This window comes from Nansenia antarctica (assembly GCF_963989245.1).
Source record: "Nansenia antarctica genome assembly, chromosome: 15".
Classification (NCBI taxonomy): domain Eukaryota; kingdom Metazoa; phylum Chordata; class Actinopteri; order Argentiniformes; family Microstomatidae; genus Nansenia; species Nansenia antarctica.
Window position 1 is genome coordinate 9,030,685 of NC_137685.1, and position 24,279 is coordinate 9,054,963.

The following is a 24,279-nucleotide window of genomic DNA, read 5'->3' on the forward strand; positions in this document are numbered from 1 at the left end:
TATTAGTACCAGTGGTGGCGCTACCTAGAGCACGTTAGTGTTCATTAGAACGTGCACATCCAATCATGTCGCCAAATGCTTTAGTGGTGCCCAATCATATCGCCCAATGGTTTAGTGGTGCTTTAGTGTTGCCCAATCATGTCGCCAAATGCTTTAGTGGTGCCCAATCATATTGCCCAATGGTTTAGTGGTGCTTTAGTGGTAGCCAGCGCGTCATCACACACCGGCAAGTCGGCGCTAAGCGCATGCGCGATGAGTGAAACGTCGGGAACTTGTCGGCTGTCAATCACACTGGACTGGCTGCGCTGTCATCACTTGTGGTAAGTACAGCTACCTTAATATAATGATTTGATCAATATTGTTAATATAAATGAATACGGTGTTGTCTTATGAGTTCATAGCAAGACACTTGCAGCTCTCGTTGTTGACGAGAGACAGACGCGGTGACCCGTTAGATAGCTAGTTCTACGTTTGTTGAAAATGCAACAGGGCATAAACACAATGATAATTAATTATTAAATCATCGCTATCTTGTATTAGTTGAATGACTAAGATCTCATGATGAAATATGTGGTTGTCACTGGTTTGCTGGCGAAATATTCATAACTTGGCTGTCATTGAGCGCAGCTGCGCGAGCCTTGCTTGATATGTATTTATGTGCTGACAAGATCGGATATTAGAGATTTGATTGTATTAACAGTGCATATTAATGTGGAAAGATTTTGAACTGCCTGATGTGTAGTGGGTTATTGTCTATAAATAGTCTGTAAGTGTTAAATGACGCATACTGTACTATTCAAACACATGTACACATTCAAATACTGTGGCTATGTTGTGTGTAGAGCCTCTAACTTTATGAGTCATTTGGTATTTGATTGATGACTAATATTTTAGTCATATTTAAAGCAAATATTTTCCTACTCATCCAAACTTTATTATTTGCTCTTTAAAGCTCTGGGATAGAGGCATAGGTATAGATCAGTCCCAGTGTATAGCCTACACTGTACTGTATATTGTATCCATATACATTCAGGGCAAGGGGAGGGATACCTACTAGATTAGATTCAACATTATTGTCATTGCAGAGTACAAGTACCACTCAACGAAATGCAGTTTAGCATCTAACCAGTAGTGCAAATAGTTTTTCCTCTCTTTTTCCTCCCCTTTCTTCTTCCCCCGCTTCCACTTTCTTCCCCACCCTTAACTAAATATTCTGCACCTCGCCTGGCGCCTGATCGGAAGGTTGTGAGTTCAAATCCCGCCTGAAGCACCACCACTAGTGTGCCCTTGAGTAAGAGTTAGCCCACAGTTACTCCGGGGGGAATGTCTCTGTAATTGTAAATTGTTTTGGATTAAATTATACCACAGAACAAACAGTTCCCCCATTGCCCCACTCCTCCTCACACACAGGGAGATCCTCTATTGCCAAGAAAAATGCAACATCCAGTTTGATCCTTGCCTTCACTAACCCCTTAAACGCATTCTTACATCATGGCCCTGTGCACCCTCCATCTTGTGTTTCTTGCTCATGAACACTGCCATATTCACCTGCCCGGGTAGAAAATGTAGAAATTGACATTTTCTTTTGAGTTTTTTGCTGTAATAATAACCAAAGGAATGAAACTCCCTCCAACAGCGAGCGAGAGAGAGAGAGAGAGAGAGAGAGAGAGAGAGAGAGAGAGAGAGAGAATACAATCACTAAATAAACTGAACTGTTATCTGAGCTTGAACAGAAGTAGGCTATTACAGTATTACAGAGTATTTAAGAGTCGCTGAAAATGGAACATATAAAAGGGAGGAAAACCCATCACCAAATATAGAGAAAGAGACCATAACCTTTGAAATTGAAAAATGACGACATTGATAATACCAGACGCCCAGGCAACAAAGGCAAGGCAGCGTTCTGTACACTACAGGGGACACAGAGACACACTTCCTGTTTACATGCCAGGAATACAACGATCACTGCGCTTTCACATACGGCTACTCTACCTCTCCTTCTTGGAGAGGAAGAGAGAACAGCAGGGTTGGCAGCTCGATACGTCAGAGCAAGCCACGACCACAGAGACAGCGAGTAGTTAGCGTAGAGACAGTGAGTAGTTACCGTAGCGACAGTGAGTAGTTACTGGAAACCATAGTGGTAGATAATGTCTGTCCGCTCTGGGGAGATTTTTTTTTTTACTGTTTATTTGTTCTAATTTTTACCATAAATGTGCATGTGTATGTGTTTGTAATGTTCTGCATTACAAACACATGGACTGACTTATATAGTGCCTTGTTCCAAAGCGCGTTACAACGGCCTCTCATTCATCCATTCACACACACATTCACAGACCAATGGCGGCAAGCTACCATGCAAGGTGCCGGCCCGCTGATTGGGAGCAATTTGGGGTTCAGTGTCCTGAGTATACTGTATACTGCCTGAGTACTGTGACTGATCCAAAACTACGGAAATCCTTGACTATGTACAGACTCAGCCTCGCCATTGAGGCTGCCACAGGCAGACCTGGCTCCCAAGACAAGATATACTTTTAACTACCTGCCAACTGTACAAAGGCACACATACAGAGACACATACACATTCCCACAGATTACAAACACCCAAAAAGATTTTGAAAACATGACTAATGACAAAGAACTGCCATATCTGCTGAGTGAAGTACAACCATGTACAAACACAGCAGCAAGATTTGTGAGCTGTTGTGACAGTAAAAGGACGTCCGATCGAACACAACCACCATAAAGGCTGTAAATAAGTATCTGCACTATTTAAATGTCTTTATTTGTATTTCTATTTTTTAAACTGCAATGTCGCTTTTCTATTTTCATTTTAAGTTATCCATAATTACCTGTATACTATATACAGTATATAAACAGCTCTGTTTAATAATTTATTTATTCTAGTCGTACATCGTATTCTTTTTTTGTTAGTTTTTTATCTTCACACTTGCTTTGGCAATGTAAACGTATATTTCCCATGCCAATGCCTTTAAATTGAAACATTTAATTGAGAGAGAGAGAGAGAGAGAGAGAGAGAGAGAGAGAGAGAGAGAGAGAGAGAGAGAGAGAGAGAGCACTTCATGTTTAATGGATCCAGTAATGAAGGGGACGGTTCTGCCTATCCCCATGGAATCAGATAAACAGCACTCTGAATAAACATAGAGGACAATCTGAGGAGGGTACAGTACATTCCAATACCATCCCAGCATCCCTCACTAGCATCCCTCACTATGAATGAATGAATGAATGAATGAATGAATGGTCTTTATTGTCATTGCTATAGTACAGGTACCATACAACGAAATTTGGGAGGGGGGGCTCCCCTGGTGCTAGGAAAGAAAAAAAAAACTAAAAAAAACAAGAAGGGAAAAGAGCTGGTTTACATAAATAAAGGCTATGTACACTATCCACTATACTATACTGTACAGATAAAACACTGTGCTGTACTCTATGCTATGCTATACCTATTCTAACATTTCCTATTCTCTGCAACCTTAGGGTTGTCATATTGCACATAGTGTTATTGCACATTAATTTAAAGTGTCGCAGTTTGCAGGCTTGAAATGTACTAGCACCCCAGCATCACTCACTAAAGCATGGAACGGAATGAGGAGCGGTATAAACGTGTTTGATGCTATTCCTCATTCCGCTCCACACATTACAACAAGTCCGGCGTCCTCCAACGTCTCACCTCCCCCAGCTTCGGCCTCCACAAGCCTCTGCCTCAGCCTCCCCTCAGCCTCCTACAGTAACATTCCAATTAGAATGCATGGTCAAACACTGTACATGGCTCCCTTCTCAGTAGTCTACCAGAGTGGATATTGGAACATAAAAGGGCATTCTCTAACTGTTATCCTTCATCTGCATTTCAAAATGTCAGAGATGAACTAAGCCAAATCTGCTGCTTTACACGGGGTCCTGCCAGATGTAGCGTAGGTACACTGTCAGCACGGTTAGGTAACCGCAGATGGCCATAATGGAACTGTTGGGTAACGGTAATGCGGTGTGTTGCCCTGCTTCGCATCTTTTTATCCCTACACATTCATCTTGAGGAACACCTTCCTGGGTCAAATGAATATAAATTACACGGTACAGCACACCACGGCTGGCGTCCTCCTCCACCACCTCCACCTCGCCTGGTTCAGAGCAGACGGAGGCTTCTGGAAGCACCACTCTCTGTTGTAAAATCTAAGGTATTGAGTAGAAGTGAGATTGACCTGTCTGAGAAGATTACTTTCATGATGGTTACACAAGTGATGAGACCACTGTGGTGGACGAGGTACACGACACATCGCCGTCTAGGGCGATCCCATTCAGGATGAATCGATCGGCTGGTAATCTCCACTCAAAGCCCCGGGGATCCATCACACTGATCAGGCCTGTAACTGACATGGGCTATGAGCTCACAGGCGGCGGCAATATTTCGTAACAGGACCTCGTCATATAAAGTCTCGACACGGCGCCACGATCGTTTCGCCTGGAGCTACGGTACAGGGTCTCAGAAATGTGTTATTACAATGTTGTTACTATAGGGATTGAGTTATTACATTACTGTGTAATGTGTTCATTTGTGTTATCATGTGTTAATCGTAGCTTGATGCAATTTGATTTGAATCGCTCTGTCGAATGTCTGTATTATGCCAAATATATAATATATTCAAGATTAGAAGAATTCGAAGAATATGTATAAGGGCTCTCTCAAAGCACAGAAAATCACAAACCAATGTAGATGTGTGTTTCATACTTGTGTTTGTCTAGACTAGCTGTTGGATTGTGAACATGTATACAGGTAGTTGGCCATGGACAACAGGTTAGCTGTGGTTTGAGGAGGTTGTAAATTAGGCTTGGAGGAGTTACTGTGTTTAACACCAGGGCATCAACCTCAGTTATATACAACACCAGGGCATCAACCTCAGTTATATGCAACACCAGGGCATCAACCTCAGTTATATGCAACACCAGGGCATCAACCTCAGTTATATACAACACCAGGGCATCAACCTCAGTTATATACAACACCAGGGCATCAACCTCAGTTATATGCAACACCAGGGCATCAACCTCAGTTATATGCAACACCAGGGCATCAACCTAAGTCGCCTGCAGGGTGAGTGATCCTCAGCAGACCAGATATTGGACACCCATCACATAAAGAGCCGGGAGTTATTACCTCCCTGGCTGGGCAGGCTGCCCACTGACACCCCAGCCCTGAGGGCAACGCTCCAGAATTTATCTGTGTTATCCATGACAAAATATTGATCTAGGTAATCATTTTCAGTTTAATCCGTGTCCTTATCCTAGGCTAGGGCAGTGGCCTGAAATATGGCTTCCTTCTGCTGTTGCGAAATCGGAAGTTATATACAGATTGTTTAAACATACAAGGTCGGCGAAGACGAGCGAAGGCCTGAGGCTTGTCAGGGTCGGATGATCAGGATGGCAGAGTGTGACAAGCACCTGACTTACAGGTTCATGGATTCAATTATGATTTATCAATGTTGTATGCCGCCATGAGCCGACATGGTTACCTTGCTGTTCCCTTCATTTAATAATTATTAAGAAAAGTGTAAAACATCTGAAAATGTTTCTAATTTCCAACCCAGTCTGCAATTTCATAAACGCTGGTATAGCCAGATAATACGATCCCTCAGAAGGTAATCATTTGGATGCTATGTTGCTAATTTCTCCAAAAACATCATCAGTAAACACCCACATTGTCAAAAATAGTCTGTAAACTGTCTTGAAAGGTGTACGTTTGCTTTCAGACACTATAACATACACTATATGGACAAAAGTATCGGGACACCCGAACATCACACCCATATGTGCTTGTTGAACTTCTCATTCCAAAACCATGGGCATTAATATGGTCCCACCTTTGCTGCTATAACAGCTTCCACTCTTCTGGGAAGACTTTCTATTAGATTTTAGAATAAGGTTGCGGTGATTTGCTCCCATTCAGCCACAAGAGCATTAATGAGGTCGTCCACTGATGTTGGGAGAGAAGGACTGGCTCGCAGTCGGCGTTCCAATTCATCCCAAAGGTGTTCTATGGGGTTGAGGTCAGAGCTCTGTGTGCAGGCCAGTCAAGTTCTCCCAGACCAAACTCGGCAAACCATGTCATTATGGACCTCACTTTGTTTTTGGGGGCATTGTCATGCTGAACCTGGAAAGGGCCTTCCCCAAACTGTTGCCACAAAGTTGGAAGCCTACAATTCTCTAGAATCGCATTGTATGCTGTAGCTTTAAGATTTCCCTTCACTGGAACTAAGGGGCCTAGCCCAAACCATGAAAACAGCCCCAGACGATAATTGTGTCCACATACGTTTGTCCTTATAGTGTATATGTGCAGTATGTAGCGTGATACTAAAACCAGTTCAACAGACAGCCAAGTGAGAGACAACCGTGAAACACCTGATCCTCAACTGAAGCTCAGTAAAAGAGAATCTCAAAGGGAGCAAACCGACCAGAAGGAGTGCATTTCAAAGGACAGCCCCTTTGTCCCAAACCCCATATTTTCTCTTACTTCCTCCTTCTGAAGCCCTCTTGACACGGTGGGAAACAAAACAAGTTAAGAAAGAGGATCCGTCAGTCATGCCTCCGCTAAGTAGAAAGCTGTGTCCAGGAGCTAAGGAGCCGCAGACACAATCGCTCCCTCACAAACATGGCTTTGAAAGGACTCCTTAGTGGTTACCCCCAACATCAGTAAATCTCTACTGTACCCTTTGGTTTTGGGTCTCAAAAGCACTTCAAGTTTTGTTTTTTCTGTAGTTTTCAAAAGACTAAATACTTTGATTCTGGCAGCATCAATGACACGCAACTGGCATTTATTTTTAGCTTGGTGTGAAAAGCTAAAACAAAAACATCAAACTGTTTTGTGCAGTAGTCACAGCTTCCTTTTCATAATTACTGTGTGTATGTACCATTGCTCATTCCAACCCCTGCATCACAATGAGCCTGTCCTCTGATGTCTAGCTCAACTGGCCTCTGTTTGAAATATAACTCTACACTATGTATGGTATTATTTTGGAAAGACTAGGACCATGACCTCAAATGTGACACATTCTAATGCTTTGGTCCTCATGTCGGGATCTGATGTAATGATCAGACTTTTCTTTCGCAAAATGTGAATACATGTCCGCGTTGTTGAAAATCAATGACACATCGCTAGTCAACTTTATTTATGTAAACCAGCTCCTTCCCTTCTTGTGAAAAAAAAAAAATTTAAGTTTTTTTTTTTTCTTTCCTAACACCAGGGGAGCCCCCCCTCCTAAATGTCGTTGTTTGGTACCTGTACTGTAGCAATGACAATAAAGACCATTCATTCATTCATTCATTCATTCATTCATTCATTCATTCAACTAACACAGCTTGTTTTGTGAGCCTGATGAAAATGATCAGACTGTGTCACAAATACTGTTGAATGTGAGAAAGTGAAACTATTGTATTCATAGTTAGTTAGTTTCACTTTCTCAAATTCAACAGTATTTGAGGTCATGGTCCAAGTGTATCCTGAATAATACCATACATAGTTGTAGAGTTGCATTTCAGACAGAGGTCATAGTTCACATTCAACTTTTTCATAACATTTGTTGGCAGTCAGGAATTCCAACTACAGCTTAAATACCACATTCTCAATATCCTCCATAATGTACAACTCTCACAAGAATCTCACAAAAGTAAAGTTTCACGGCTCAGTCCGACCTTGAGAGTCTGTGCATCTGTGAGTCATCAGGTTCGGGAAAGTGGAGGTGGAGGCGGAGAATGAAGGATGAATGCCAGGATCAGGACTGACCCCAGGAATGTTGTTCTTTTAATTGTTTGTCGTTCAACAAGACTGACTTTCTCTAGTTGGTGAAACGTGAGCAGCTTCTTGTGCAAGGGATTGGTACTGTATTTCAATGGGCTGCTACTTGTGAAAGGGGTTGGATACAGTATTTCAGAGTAACTGCACTCCTCAGTTTTGGGCGCTATAGGGATAGTTTCCCAGACACACGTCCACACGCCAAATCCAGGATTAAATGCCACTTTCAATGGAGACTCTCAATTGAAGAGGCTTTTTGGTGTGGGATTAGGGTTTTTCTGGGTCCAGGAAATTGGCCCGATATGTTTCATCCCACTAATCATGTCAGATGACGATTATTTTAAGGAGAGGGTAATAACTGAATCATAAGCGGATTACGTAGTGCCTCACCACGGGGGAGGCTGGTGGAGGTAGTAATCGGAGGACGGGCTCATTGTAACGCATCATCAGAATGTTTGATACCATTCTCATTCCATTCCGTGCATTACAGCCCTCCGATTTCTACCTCCACCAGCCTCCCCAGCTCCACCACCATTGTGAGTCAAGAGATAAACTGAATGTCGTGATTAGTTGACTGTATCCCCAAACCGCAGACCATGTTATCCTGGATTGCCCGGTGTACCACCCACCCAACGGGATGCATGGTCTGTCGGTATTAGATGACGAGACGATGACGTGGCTTCTGGAGGGGTGTCCAGAAATATAGCCCGGGTGAGCCCCTCAACCAGGTCTCGGGGTGGTAAAAGGGCAGCCCCTCGGCCCCGAGCCTGGTGGAGTGGAGAGGAAAACAACAACCCATACACCGAAGAAGAAGAAGAAGACTGTATCACTTCAGGTTCGCAGCTCCCACTCTCCCCCATCTAACATACTACACCAGTTGTGTTGAAGGCCTTCTCTCCAATCTCTCATCAGCTATCACAACACAAGTTTATCATTAGACAGGCCATAGGCTTTATGATTAATAGAAGCGCAGCAACATGAATTTCTATGAGAGGCTTTCTAGGTATTGACGGAAAAATCCTTACCTGGTGAGATCTGTCTCCATTATTTACATATAAAAAGGAGAAACTAATTAGAGTCAGTCGTCTACGGGATTGACACAGAGAAATTGCGAGAGAAGCATGGTATTGATTACAATTTTCATTTAACATTATTGGACTGGGATGACCTGAGAGACTGGGACCGCAATTTCCCAACGACAACAACACCCAGACGAAATAACAAGCGATGAAGTGAAAGAGAGAGAGCCCCACTCACGGCTTGTGATGAAGTGAAAGAGAGAGAGCCCCACTCACGGCTTGGAAAATAAATTACAATTCACAGAGCCAGTAAATCACAGAGTGGGAACAAAGTGGGTCAAGCTATCTTAATGCAACTGGAGGTAAATACAACTCTAACAGCACCAACAGAGGAGACAATAGAACTTAATTCTGCAGCCCAGTTTAACTGGTTCTTATCAGGTATTGACTGAGAAACGGAGGTAAATATGCACTGTTAACACTGTTGGTAACTACAGTATGCAGTGCCCTGCGTAAGTAATGGGACAGCAAGGCATGTTTTCCTCTTTTGGCTGTACACTTACACACTCAAAGCACTTTGAATTGCCCCTGTTGTATGAAATGTGCTATACAAATAAACTTGCCTTGCCTTGCCTTGCCTTGCCTTGCCTTACACTCCAAAAGTTGGGATTTTAAATCAAACAATTACTTAATGCCTGCACAAATGATGTGACGGAACACACCTGACCCAGAAATAGGATGACTATGCATAAAAAAGATTGTCATTTTTGAATGGTGAAACCAATATGTACACAAATACCTTCAAATAACAGCTGAGAATCTCTACTTTAAACTCATTCAAACAAAGCTTCACGGTCCCAGTACTTACCCAGTGCACTACCAAAACGGTTTCAACTGAAGTGTGATTAAGCAATTATTAAAGGTTATAGAGTGTCACTATATGATTACTTAGTACTTAATTAAGTACTAAACTAATTAAATACACAGTCAATAATGAGCTGTAACACACAACGCTTTCTCAAACAACAACTACAGCGTTATCTCCAGGGGCTACCATGGCAACAACAGAGAACACCACTCCTCGTGTCACGTTGCTGCTAACACATTACATGTCATTAACACCCGGCATGGAATGGCTAATCGATGTTTCGCTCCTAGAGTATAGGCTGGCTTCCTGTGAGGGGTTGGGGATGTCGGAGGCTCGCTGTCTGAAACATCATGTTCCAGGTGTCCTTTTAATGAGATGGATCCATGTTCTGTCATTTTAAGAATTTCAATAGAATGTAAGGTAAAATCTGAACGTGAGTGCCCCGAAATATGTGAGAGGTTCTCAAGGGTGCCTCTCTGAACATGTCGAATTCCTTCTGCTCCTGTTTTTTTTAAAAATCTTTTATCCAACCATAACTCTTTCATTGAATGGAGACAGACAAAACACAAAATGTCCACTGGAATTCATTCATTCTGTACCTAATGTGATGCGACAAGTTGAAACTCAGGTCAAAGGCGTTCTTTTCCTTTTTTGCTGACTGTGGTCGGGAGGCCTCAGCTGTCCCTCTTCTGTCCCTCATCCGTCTTCGTCTACATGTTGAAGGTACTCTGCATGGCTGACAACCCCAATCAGAGGTTGTCAGCAGGAAATCCACCAGGCAGCTGGGGGTCAAGGCCTTGACCCGCCGTCCCCTAACCCAACCCACCCCTCTACGCTCCCATGTCTCTCCTCCCCACAACCACACCCCTCCCAGTGAAGAGTTTGGCACTGTTCAGGTGGCCTTTGACCCCTCTCCTCCCCCCACTCCTCTCCTCCCAGTGAGCAAAATTGGCACCCCTCTCTTCCCCACACCCCCGACCCTCTCCTCCATCACTCCTCTCCACCAAGCGCACTCTCTGTCAATCACTGGCACTCAGTAACCACGACATAGGCTAATATGTGGACTGGAAATACTGTTCCAAAAAATAGATCCAAATAGGAAATGGCTCACCTTGTCATCCAGCATAATTGGAAATAGGCAACCAAAACGTCGCTGTTTTTTGAGTTTTTTTGCGCTAAAAATGCCTGTCTATCTTCCTGTGCAAATCACTCTGTGTCTTCTGCCAGTAATGGAACTGTAATTGCATAGTGCTTTTACAAGAACAAAGACACAAAATAACATGTCTGAGTTTATAGCCTTCCGTCCGTCCTTCCATCATTGACTTATCTGCCTCATAGTGGACAGGAGCAACACAGCCTCCATTAACTGACAGAGATTTGAGAGAGATTTTTAAAATAAAAAAATACATCATCTTTGAGAGAGTGAGAGTAGCATACAGTACCAAAAGTATCAAAGCGACTCCAATCTCCAGTCCCTGTCAAGTCCATCCAAACACAACTAAAACTCTAGGGGGCTTTCACTTTCACAACGGGCAATGCATAACAATAACTGCCACGGGGTAATGAATTCTGCCTCATGCGAGACACACAGTGGTCCCTCTGCCCAGGGTCTCAACACGCAAACCTAGCGTTAGCGGCATTAGGAGTCCCATAGCTCTGCCTCGAAGAACGCCTGACAAGCTAATCCATTCTACACACTCACATATTTTATAGGCCTGTCCGGCGAACAGGGGATTCTCATAATGAGGGACTCAACATTTGATGAAGTGGAAGCTTCCGGGGCATCCGTTATCACGCAAGAAGAGGCGTGAGGGTTGGTGGACCAGGGGAGGCTGGCAGAGGTAGGAATCGTAGGACGGGTTCTTTGTATTGCATTGGAACGGAATGAGGAATGGTATCAAACACACGTGTCTCGTTTCAGTCATGCGTCACATTCCACTTGTGTTTGATAGCATGAACCGTATTCCGTCCCATCATGCATTACAAGGCGTTATGCTTCCTACCTCCACCAGCCCTTCTTAGGGTAAACATGGATGTTGTCGCTGCTAGATGACGTGTGTTGTGTTGTTGTTGAAAATAACTTAATTTGATTCGCTAATGACAACCTCTGGGCCTGCTTCACTTACTTAGACAAATGTATTTGTTGTAATTGTTTAAGCTTTGCTTAAAGGTGTCATGGCAAAAATGTAAAGTAATATTTCATTGATTCCCTCCATTTCCAACAAGCCCATCTTCATAACGAATGAAACGTGTGTTCTCTCAGCGTGGGAGCGCTATACAGCTTCATTGTAGCAGATTCTAGCTAATCACGCTAATGATTGAATGGGACCCTGAGCGAGAGTTCCTCTCTGACACAAAGATCAAGGACAACGTAATTTCAAGAAACATGTCAATGATTTAATAGCTGAAAGGTTAATAAGCATATTTCCATGTTCAGCCGGCTTTATAAGTGGCACTGACCATTGTCGTTATGCGTTCTCTCATCATTGCTGTTTAATCCGAAATCAATTAGTCTCGGTTGTTAAGTCACATCGATGGATCAAATGTCCGAGAGTGATACCAGTGGCGGCCAGAGACAAAGGGAACAGCGGGACGTCTCTACTGACAGTAAAAACATGTCCATGACATTTCCTTTCATGCAGCGCCAGCAGAGACAATGTTTAAAGTTAGCCGCTGGCTTCTTATAAAAATAAAAAAAGACGAATACAGTATGCAGCGTGTGCCTTCCAAAACAATTCTAACCCAGTTATTTTACTGGTTCATGCATGGAATATAAAAAACAAGTAATACAGTATAACTGTGTTCGCCACTAAGTTGTTGCCAGTTGTATTACTTATTGGAATTCTACGCAAAACAGACAAGGTGTGTCTATAACAGACAAGGTGTGTCTCATGTATTACCATGGGCATTGTAAAACTGTCTCTGGTATTTTCCGACTATGAAACACATAAAACCACAGTGGCTGTTTCTGTGTAGACTGTCACACAGTGACTGTCTCATAGTAGCTGTCTCTGTGATGTGTAGACTGTCTCATAGTAGCTGTCTCTGTGATGTGAAGACTGTCTCATAGTAGCTGTCTCTGTGATGTGTAGACTGTCTCATAGTAGCTGTCTCTGTGATGTGTAGACTGTCTCATAGTAGCTGTCTCTGTGATGTGTGGACTGTCTCATAGTAGCTGTCTCTGTGATGTGTAGACTGTCTCATAGTAGCTGTCTCTGTGTAGACTCATACACTAAGGAAGGCACTGAGCTCAGAAGGAGAACTTCACGATTCTCTTTCTCCAACTTTAGATTGGAGAAATTCTCCAAGTTGTTTTTCCAAAATATATTTCAGAGCTCAAGACACTACCAGGCTTGTGGTATTAAAGGAGGATCTGTTGCTCGGGAGGAGACACAGGAGTGACTCTCTTTAGTCTGGAAGATCAGTGACGTGTCTCTGGCGGAGTTATCTGTTTAGTGTGCCTCCCTTGGGCTGGAGGTATTCCGGGGAGAACCCCCCCATATCCACACTCTCTGTCACGACTCCCCTACCATAGACCAGACATCTCATAGCTGAGTCGTGCAGACATCAGGATATGTGTTTGGTTTGTGGAACCCCAATATCCAACTGTCAATTGAAGTCTGTGGGGAAATTGCCACACAGAAAGATATATAGGGCTACATAAAATGTCATAACACATTTATACCATGTTGACTTGGTTACTTCAACATCACAACACCCCTCATACTTGCCTATTAAACCTATTGCGATGTCACACCTAGAATATCATCAATATTTCACTCGATAAAGCTGGAGGTCTGTTGAGGGTCAGTATGCCGGTCTTGTGATGGAGGAATGAAATGGCTGGAGGTGGAATGGATGTTGTGAATGCACGTTATGATCCAGCAGATGAAAGAGCTGTTGGTACATGTTTCTTAGATACTGCAGACCGAGGCAGGTAAATTATTGAAGACTCTGGAGAGAGAGGCCTGCAGGATTATTCACAAGGTGAGAGAGAGAGAGAGAACGAGTCGAAACTGAATCGAAACAGAAACAGCAGCCCAGCGTTTCTCTGTCACTCCCTCTCCGTCCCTCTCTCCCTCCTCTCTTCTCATCCCAAGTTCAAGCTGGCATCTGTCCAGGCCCAGGACCTAAAATACACCGCGGACATGGTCTGGGAAGACCCATAAATCCTCTGCTATTTCATGCAGAAAAGCTGCAACCCTCAAAGCAGGGATCACGTCAAGCCTGCATGCTTTCCTTTTTATTTATTTCATTCAACCCCTTTAAGATGTTGGTACACAACACGCCGTCCAGACGGGTTCATGGAAGGCTTATCTCAGGTATTCTGGGGTAGTATCTGCCGCCTTTTCAACCTGGCTCTGATGTTCTAATCCAAAACATTTCCCGAGGCGAATCAACGTTTGTTTATTGTGTGTGCAGGATATAGCTGTAAACTGGCCAATGAAACGCTTCGGTTTTGGTCCACTGCTCTGCTCACATTGAATGGTAGAGGCCGGTGGTAGAGGTTAGAGAGGCCACCTAGCAATCTGTAGGTCGCTGGTTCGATCCCCATCTCAGGATGGAGCTGCATATGCCCTTGAGCAAGGCACTTAACCCTTAATTGCTCCAGGGGCGCTGACTATGGCTGACCCTGTGCCTAGAGCAAAACAATCCCAAATTAGAGAATTAATTAATCCAAGATTATCACTCACAACATTAAATATCACTCCAAATATCACTCCAACATTAAACAGAAACTGGACTAGGGTGATATAAAAACAACTGCATTCCTGAAGAGTTAATCTCAGATGATCAAACCACAGATGCAATTCTTGACGTCATGTAGATATATAAGCTACTTCAAATAATTAAAATTGCAGATTGTTAGTTGCAATCTCAAGAATAATACGGTAGTGTTACGAAGTGTAACCAAGTTATTTTTCTGATATATTCCCTTTATGAAATACAGCCTGTTTTGTAATCAGATCAACGAGGCAGCACATTCATTTCGTCTCGCTTTCCGTGCGCCACCCTGAGAACGGAGTGAACGTAGCTATGACGGTACGCTCTCGTTGTTGGTGTAGTAGGGGCTAGAAGGGCTATAAAACCACTACATTCCTGAGGAGGAGTTTGGGCCAGAAAGGCAAATCACGGATGACCAGCACCACAGATGCATAATGGGCCATAACAAGGAGAAAGTGACAGAATCTTCCCTCTGTGTACACTGGGGCCCGGTGGCGGTGCTGGAGGGGGAAGAAGTTATAAAAAGGAATGCATAATAAAACAAGGGGAGGGAGGAGGGGAGGGCTAGCGAACACTGTGTGAAAACCCTTGGGCTGAACCCGAGCTCACTAAAGAGGACAGCTTAATAGCAGCATTCCCGGTTCGCTATGAGGCTCTGCAGGGCATTAGATTGTTATACCTGGGCTCATTTCAATGTGAGTGACTGATTAATGACCGCCCGCTCACCCCGGCCCACGCTAATCTAGTGCCATTAGCCGACGTGGCATGGCACAGAACAATTGTTCCTCTGCTCGTGGGTAATACTACACAACAATCAACTCAAATGGTGGGTGAGACCAGAGGAATGTACCCATGAACACAGTAATGATTGAATACCGGACACCAACATTGTCATACATAAACTAGAATTGCTTCATTATCGCATGCTGTCAAATATAAACGGTAAAATACAATACTATGACCATTCTGTATCTTGTCCTCAGATAATATGAATGTGAAACTACCTCTATTCAACATCTCCAGAACATGATGGCTATCAGTGGAGGGCAAAATCGGAGGACAATGTCCTCCGATTTCTACCTCCACCAGCCTCCCCTGATAGCTGTGTACAGCAGGACACAGCACCGTGGTCTAAATGACCCAATAAAGTTCCTAGAGTGGAATGAAGTCATAAGATTTGATGTGTGCGAATGAGAACGATCATTATCAATAGCAGATCCCTTAATCTGTCAGCAAAGAGGGAGCTAATAAAGCTGTCCAGAGTCAATTATCGGTCTGAAAGGGGAACAGGTGATGAGGTGCAGAGGGAGGGAGAAGAGAGAGAGCGATGTGAAATAGTGAGCTGGGCCAAACAGTAAGTAGGGTCTGGTCCTCCAGGTCCTCCAGGGAAGGGGTAATGAGCAGCTCATATTCAGCTAGAGAGCAGAGAGACCACTGACAGCTCTCTCCATATAACGCACCGAAGCTGGGCATGTTTTATCGCACCATTTTTAAACCCTTCATAAATACATCTTCAGACGAGCTGATAACAGGTACAACATGGCCAACTGAACACCAAATACTTACAGAGTCCTCCATAAGTACTAGAAAGAGGAAGTTGAAGGAGGAAGGTTCAAACTGACGGGGTTCGAAGCCGCACCTTCTACGTCGATAATAAGACTGTGTTAGCTCGCTAAGCTGAAGCCAAATCCCCTCTCTTACACATACACAGAGGCCGAGTGCACTGGGTACAATCATTCCTGTCCAGGACAAGATCTTACCAAGACACTAACTATTCAAGACAAACGTACATGGGACAGACTAAATAAGAGCTGATCAGTGTGATTCCTAATCCAGATACTAGTCCACTGAGCTAAAGTTGAACCACCTATTGTACACAGACAGAATACATCATTCCTCTTCAGAAGAACATCTGTAAGCAGGTCACTGGCCATACGAGACAAGCACGTCAATGGACTGGAAGACTGAATAAGAGCTGACCAGTGTGATTCCACATCCAGATAGCATCCAGGCGAGTGGGATCTAGAGGGGAGGCTGAGCAAGGTAGAAATCGGAGATGCGTGAAGGTAGAAACCGTAAAACTTCTGCCTCCACCAGCTTCCCCTGGGTGTCACATGAATTCAACTGCCACTGTCAGCTACCAGCTATGTAGGTACATACATTGACTTGACAGGGAAGTTTGTCTTTAGATGTTTCATAATCATGTCAACAATGTGTGTGTGTGTGTGTGTGTGTGTGTGTGTGTGTGTGTGTGTGTGTACTAGTATTCCTCTTGCTGTTCCAAGGACGTGTGTTCACTTGTGTGGGGATATTACACAAGACTTTGAGTCTGCCATTCATCTCGGGCAGTGCCCGATTCTTGGGTTTTGAAATATTTGATCTGTATTACGTGCTTGTGTTTGATCTCTATTACGGGCTTGTGTTTGATGTGTATTACGTGCTTGTGTTTGCAAAAAGACGGGCAGCAAAACCAGACAAAATATTCACCTGTTTAGTTTTTCAGTAACACATGGATCACATGGCTGTAATATGTGAGATCTTTATGAATACCGAACACTCCCCAGTCATTTCGTAATTCAACACATTTAGAAAATTAGAGTGTAAAACCCTATCATTTGGCATCCCTGAGTATGAACAACTTAGAGCTTAACGTAACGGCTTCCAGAATTTTTCAAAGGAAGAGACGGGAGCAGATAAGGCAGGTAACACTGACGAAAGGAAATATTTGTCATAGTGATGGATGAAGTAATCTGCGGTGTTATGAATGTGTTGTCAGACAGGTATATTGATTGATAAATGAGTCTACACACACCGCCGAGGAGGCTGGTGGAGGCAGGGATTGGAGGATGGGCTCATTGTAATGCATGGAACGGAACGAGGAAGGGCATCAGACACATGTTTAATTCCATTCCTCGTTCCATTCCGTGTGTTAAAATGAGCTCCGTCCTCCGATTTCTGCCTCCACCAGCCCCCCGCTGACAGACAAAAGCTGAGCTCTCAATTTAACTGATCCCTCTGCTGCTTCTTAATTCTATAACATCACCGCGCTGAGTGGAGATTGAATCACATCTCTGATAAACTGGTCGTGTTAAACGCTCGGCTCGGGACGTTACTGGGACCCAGTGTCATTACCACAGTTGTTTTCGAGGACACTGCTTCTGACCTTCTGTTTCCAGTACTGTACCTGTGGCCCCATTAGGATACAGATATTTAACCCTTTCAGTACCGCGGAGGGTGAATAAAGTCGCCCAAATTGTCAACTACAATTCTAGAGTAGCAAGGGAGATTTCGGATTCACAGGAAATGCATAAATTATAATGCTTCATTTTGTAGCCAATACGTGCTTTTTGTAAGTGTAGCCAAGTGTTGTTGCTTAGTAAATACCACATAAAACATGTTGTGGCGAGTATTCCAGAGTTGTTTGGCAGTTGAGTTATCTATTCCGATGCAGAGACCAGATGTCGACCCATTGACCCCTTTCCAGATAATGACATACTTATCATTTTCAGCATAACCCTCATAACCTTGGTCAATTAGTATGGATACCCAGTTTTGCACTGAGGCAGCAAAATATTAATTCCGACATGATATGCCTACTCTTGACTTTTCTTTTTGCCTTTTTTCTCCTGCTTGCTCTCGTCCCGACGTGTTACTCCGTCTGCTGTGAACCACAAACACACTGTCTTCCATTTTTAATGACTGATTACACTTCACATGAAGGCACGGCTGTGAAATATTAATGGATGCCGGAATCGAAATAGCAAACCCACAGAATGTCATTAACTTTCTTAAACCTGTCTTAAGCCGGTAGCACTTTACATCGCAACTCGAAAACAAGCGGGTAAAAACATGATCATTACCTGTAGTTACCTGTAACAAAAAAGACAAATAAGTTGGACTGTAGTCTCCATGCAGTTATGTTGCATGAAAGATGCTTGGACAGAGAAGGTACTATGAAACAAGGTGGAATCAGAGCAGAAATGTTTTATATTACCTGTTTCCATTTTTTCTAACCATGTATCCCATCTTAACCTCACAACTAGGTCCATGGTCAGTGGTAAAGCCTACAGTAGTATCAGTATGCTATTCATGCATCCACTGATAGTAATAGGTTACCCAATGCAATTCATATAAATGTGCTCTGCCCTTCACTAGGGAGTCTCTTCCTGCCAGGGGCTCATATGAAATTGTTTGTTTCAATAGAAGAAGAATCAATAACTCACTCAACAACTAATGCTTGATTCAATTACTTACCGTTTCACTTTTGTTTGATGGTCACCAAGGACTTTTTCAAAGTTAGAAGAGTTACTGCTATCTTACAGATACTGTAGCTGTTTGACGTTTGTATAAGTAAATGTTTTTGCTAGCAATAAGCAAACATTAGCCTCAGTGGAAAGTACAGTAGCTTGTCTTGCAATTATTGTGAATGAATTGCTGTGGTGAATATCACTGGAAATATGATTCGGTCCAATAGATGAACCAACTCCATTCAACTCCAACAACAACGATACAAAGGTCTCCACCCACAAAATGTCATTACAGAGCAACGTTAGCAGAGCAGCATTAGCAGAGCAGCATTAGCAAAGCAGCATTAGCTTCTGGACATATGATTATTAATAATGTCAGAATTTAATGTGTTCATAAAGGAACATGTACATTAACTGTACAGAGTCATCCATAAACCCTTCAGCTAGCCCAATGTATCAGAACCATTAGGCAACTTAGGCTGTTAACGATGCAGCGGATGCAGGCATACTGATACTGTAGGTAAGACTGACTATATTACCACTGACTGATGGTCTCACCAGGATAAATGTGCTCTTACTTGACAGGTTAATATAGGACACAATGGTAGAACAAAACGGAAACAGGTAAATAGTATATTCCAGCTCTGATACTACAGTATTTCAATCGTAACTAATTGCTCTATTTCTTTGTTATAAATCAAATTAAATGTGGGCTCATCCGTTTCAGTGATTCAAGAACCATATGGAACAGTGTCACAATAACAGGGAAATAAGATGTGGAAACCACAGTGTGCCTTATCTTGTAATAACGGTCTTTCTTGTGACTGGTGGTAACTACCATGATTATTACCATGCTATAATCCTATAATCTTTATCCCATCTGTATTGCAAAGCGCTGTAAATAATTGTTTCTTTTCAAATGTCTCAGCATCCATATCAGGGGTGGCTGGTGGAGGTAGAAATCGGAGGATGGGGCTCATTGTAATGCATATTACGGATTGACACCAATCCACGCATTACAATAAGTCCATCCTACGATTTCTACCGCCACCAGCCACCCCTGATCTCCACCTAGAGGTTGAGTATGAGGTGAAATGAGGGAATGAAAAATGATTCACGGTTTAGATGACAATCAGACAACCGTAACAGTTCAGCGGGGCGGAAAACTTCCGGGGGTGTCATGGTGTCCTGTTTAGCAGTGAATACTGAGCCGAACGGAACAGGGAGGAGACAGGATCTACAGTCCTGGTGCTTTATGATTTCACAGAGTAAATATGCCATGTGCTCAATGAAATGAAAGTACACACAGTAAAGGGTTTCTCATATTTCTCATATTTCATCCTCATATTTTCATTCCTCTGTACAGTCTGTGCTGAGAGCCGTGTGAGGTGGTGGTTATCACCATGTACTAATCTGGCTCGTAGGGAAGGACGGAATAGCCGGTAATGAACAGCTGAGGAATATCGTCCAGGAACAGCATCAATAAATAGGCTGAATCAGGGTGTGTATAAACTGACACATCTGGTTGCATCCTTCCCCTAATGGGATCATAAACAAACACACTAAGCCCCGAGCCGAATCCCATGGCAACCACATCAACGACGGTAGGGTACAGATATGTGTGTGACGCTCTGAGGGTAAAGTCATTGTTAAAAGGTGTAGAGCCTCAGCATTAGGGGAGAGAATCACACAGAGGATGTCGGCGAAAGGGGTGGTTTCATAACATTCCTCATCCTGTTCCATGCATTCCAATGAGCCCTGCCCTCCGATTTCTACTTCCACCGGCCCCCTTCCTTGGAGACACGTCACGGTTTTAATTCAGACCAGAGGGGAGTTATCGAAATCTCAAAACAAAATGTCTGCCGTATAGTCTTTTAGAATTAATCCTAAACTGCCGTGCTTGTGTGTACTTTTCCGCTCATCAGCTCCGCTTGTTTACCGGTTCTCTCTTCTTCAGAGGAAACACAAACAGGGCTACTAGAGGACCGGTGTTCCCGAGGCAGGTTCAAACCATTTGGAGCCGCAATCCAAACAGAGGATACACTCTCATGTGTAGAGAGGAGGAGGGCAAATATCTCAAGGCGCTCTCTCCCTCTCATCTCTCATCTCTCATCTCTCCCCTTGTCATGAATTAAACTGCCAGCAGGTATATATCGTCTCTCCTCCCACCATCGTGCCCTGTAACCCCCTCTCTCTCTCTCTCTCCCTCTCTGAGGAAACACACAGTCCTCAGAACTGAAGCACCAGAACTGTGGACAGAAAGGCACCAGTACACAGAGTAAGAGTGTGTTTCGAGATCTACAGCTAAATAAAGACGTCCCCGTCGGGGTTCTCTGGCCTGATAAAGATGGAAAAAAAACAAAAAAAGGGGGAGAAAAAAAAAGGATTCTTCGTCTGCACAGAAGGTTAGCAGCTAAGTTCTGAGTACCATGGATATAGAGGGAAAAAATCTTGCTGAAAAACTTCTGGACCGAGAAAAAACAGAAAGAAACATCTTCTATAATCTGTGTTCCGTTGCATGGCTAATCAATGTAGATATGCTTTCCCCGCACTGCACAGCTCATTGGTGGCGGCTATGGCTAATTAACCAGCTGACGTGAGGTAGGGCGAGTCTGAGCCTACAGACAGATAGGAACCCCCTCCAGGATCAATATAGAGAGGATTACAGGAGATAACCCACAACAGTAACTGGTAAACCCTGCCAATGCAACGAGGAAGAGAGACCTTTTTGGAGGATAATAGGCTTGTTAAATGGTTAGCTAACTCTGAATCATCTCATTATGATTAATACCGCTAGATAATACATTGTATTCTATTCTGTTCTATTCTTTAGAATTATTCTCTGGATAAGAAAGGATATTGGGGGATGTCAAATAAACTGCAGCGTTGCCTTTTCTTAATGACAGTCAGAGACGTCTCACACTGATATTGCTGGCAGATGTGAACTGACTATCAATGACGTGAAATATAAACCTCACATCAAGCATGACGATTTGCCATTAGCATGTAATGTTGCAATCAACTACAACAGGAGCATATAGTATGTGTGTCTCTCCTTTTGTAAAACATACTGTTCATCGATATCACACTGCAGTCCAAACGAAATGGGAATACAACACGTGAATCAACTACACTTGTAATGTAATAAGGCTTGATCAAATCAGCTCTGAGTCAATCTCATGAGGAACTGGACTCCTAAAAGCTTTGATGTGTGTCAGAAGAACGGCAGTGGTTGGCGCCTTAGATACGATGCTAGCAACCCTCCAGTTCACCAGCTCACATCCTACTCCCTCCAACCAGCAACCTTCCAATCGGCGGCCTGCCTCTCTAACCTCTAGGCTAGCTGCCACCTCCACTTCCCAGCTGAGGCGGCAGTGACTCACCTGCTTCTCTGGACAACTGCATGAAGGCCTCCACGCCCTTCTCTCCGTAGCTGCCCTCCGAGGCCACCGTGGACACGTAGTTCCAGCCCATGGCCTTGACGATGTCCACCATGGCCTGGGCCTGGAACGAGTCCGGTGGTACCACCCGGGAAAAGAAATCGTAGCGCCGGTCGTCGCTCAGCTCCGGGGCCGTGGAAGCATAGCTGACCTGAGGGATCTGGAGGACGACAACAACAACAACAACGTGTTAGCTCACCAACTGCCAAAGCATTCCGGAACGCTCACCACCTAGAGAGCCAGGTGTTTTATGTGCCATCTAGCTAGCAAAAATAATTTGATCTGGCTACAAAATGAAACATCATCATTTGTGTTAACATAAATGGTTTACATTCATATAGAGCAGATGCGCCGTAACACAGAGAGATATTTGATTTGTGTGACACTTGTCGACACTTTCAAATTCATATTGCAGGTTATCATGTCATTATGTCAGGAGACATATTGAGTGTCTCTAAAAGGTAACACATCCATACGCATCATGTTTTTTTTTCATACAAAATAGTGTTTATTTCAGATACTATAGTGGAAGATATCCTCAGTTCCAGTGAAGTGAAGTAGCCGCCATCTTGTTGTGACATTTTTGTTTATCCCGCCCCTTTTTCACGATTGGTTTCTTGGTCCAAATAACACCTATTTTACCGTTATGCCCCCAAAACCACAGAAAAACGCCCAAAACGCACTCTTAAACTAGCCAAGTTTGCTAACAAATTATAGATATTTAGTGATCATAAAACTGTTGTTTATCGAGTGGGTACTTCAAGTTGCATATTATGAAAAAATAAATAATAATCACATGTACATTTCAATCATATTAGTTGTTTCCAACATGTTATATTGTGTATTTCTATAGTAGGCTTTTTTTATCGAGAACGTTAAGAAATTAGGAATTCCATCGTAAACCTCTAAATTAGTTTGACATTTTGCACAGAGGTCTTCAAGAGTAATTATGTTTTTCTGAGAGAGGTCTGAGATTAATTCATCTGTGTCCATTCTGGTCTGATCTCTTAGCCTGCTGGAGTTAATCCCCATCTCAGGGGAGCACTTCAAAGTTCTCCAACTCCTAAAACACAACAATATGTTTGTTTTTTTCAATTAGCCTTTTGATCTCTTAAGATTTAAGGTCAAGACCGCAGCTTTAATGTGTAAATACATCGGAGGGGAGAGATAAGCAGGCTGGCGGAGGTAAGATTGCGTTTCCTGTCAAAGGTCTGAGTGGGCGGAGTTATCACATTAGGAATTATCCAATTCCCATAGCGTCAGGTGCGATAAATCAAGCGCACATCAGGCATTTGGGGCAAAAAATCCTTTACAAAAAAATAATTGTATTTCAACCCAGGTCTGTGTTCCACAGCTGCTACAGTCTAGCCAGCAGGCATAGAGGTGCTAGCCAGCGCCCACATACACACACAGGAGTCAGCAGCTGCAGTTTAGCCTGCAGAGACAGAGGTGTTCCACGCCTACACACAGAGGGGCTAGCTTGCCCTGTCTGAGGAAAAGCTCTCAGCTCAGAACCACAGTATCACCACAAGAATACACCGCCCCTTCCACCTCATGTTCCTGCTTCATCGCCCTCCCTGCTGCTTCTGCTCAAGTCTGAAGTAAATTTACTTCTCTCTCTCTCTCTCTCTCCTTTTTTTTTTCTTTCTTTCTTTCCCTTCCTCTCCCTCTCCTCCCCTAACCCCCCACCCACACAGACACACACACACACACACACACACACACACACACACACACACACAATATCAACAATAGCCATCACCCACCACCACCACCACCCCCAGCGTTTGAATTGATATGATATCCCCAGGCCCCCCGGGCCGGCCAACCAGGCCCTGTATTTATGTGTCTGTGGGGATGACAGTGCGGCCATGATGGACATTGTGTGCTGGAGCGCCTCAGGAAGGATTCTCATTATCTCAGGCCATTATCTTGTCTGTCAGACTGACGGGACAACGCAGGGGGAGAGGGACATCTCCCACCTCTCTCCTCAGACCCCTCTGTCCTGGATGATGTGTGCGTGTGTGTGTGTGTGTGTGTAGCCGACATGCAAGCCTGTGTGTGCGCCCAGCGCACGTGCCTGCGTGCGTGTGTGTGCACGTGTGCGTGTCGATGGGACTAACTCAGGTTTCAGTGACGTAAGTGGATTCGTTTGTTGGTGTCGACACACACACACACA

At 43.7% G+C, this 24,279-nt stretch overlaps 1 protein-coding gene across 1 annotated transcript in view; it reads right to left on the bottom strand.

Moving 5' to 3' along the window:
- grm7 (glutamate metabotropic receptor 7) overlaps positions 1–22,155 on the bottom strand; it is a gene marked incomplete at both ends in the record, with an annotated part of 98,081 nt that extends 75,926 nt beyond the window's left edge. Inside the window, one exon of the mRNA XM_080546180.1 lies at positions 22,044–22,155. Coding sequence (XP_080402306.1) covers positions 22,044–22,155 — 112 coding nt within the window. The remainder of the gene's footprint in view (positions 1–22,043) is intronic.
- Between the last annotated feature and the right edge of the window lie 2,124 nt (positions 22,156–24,279).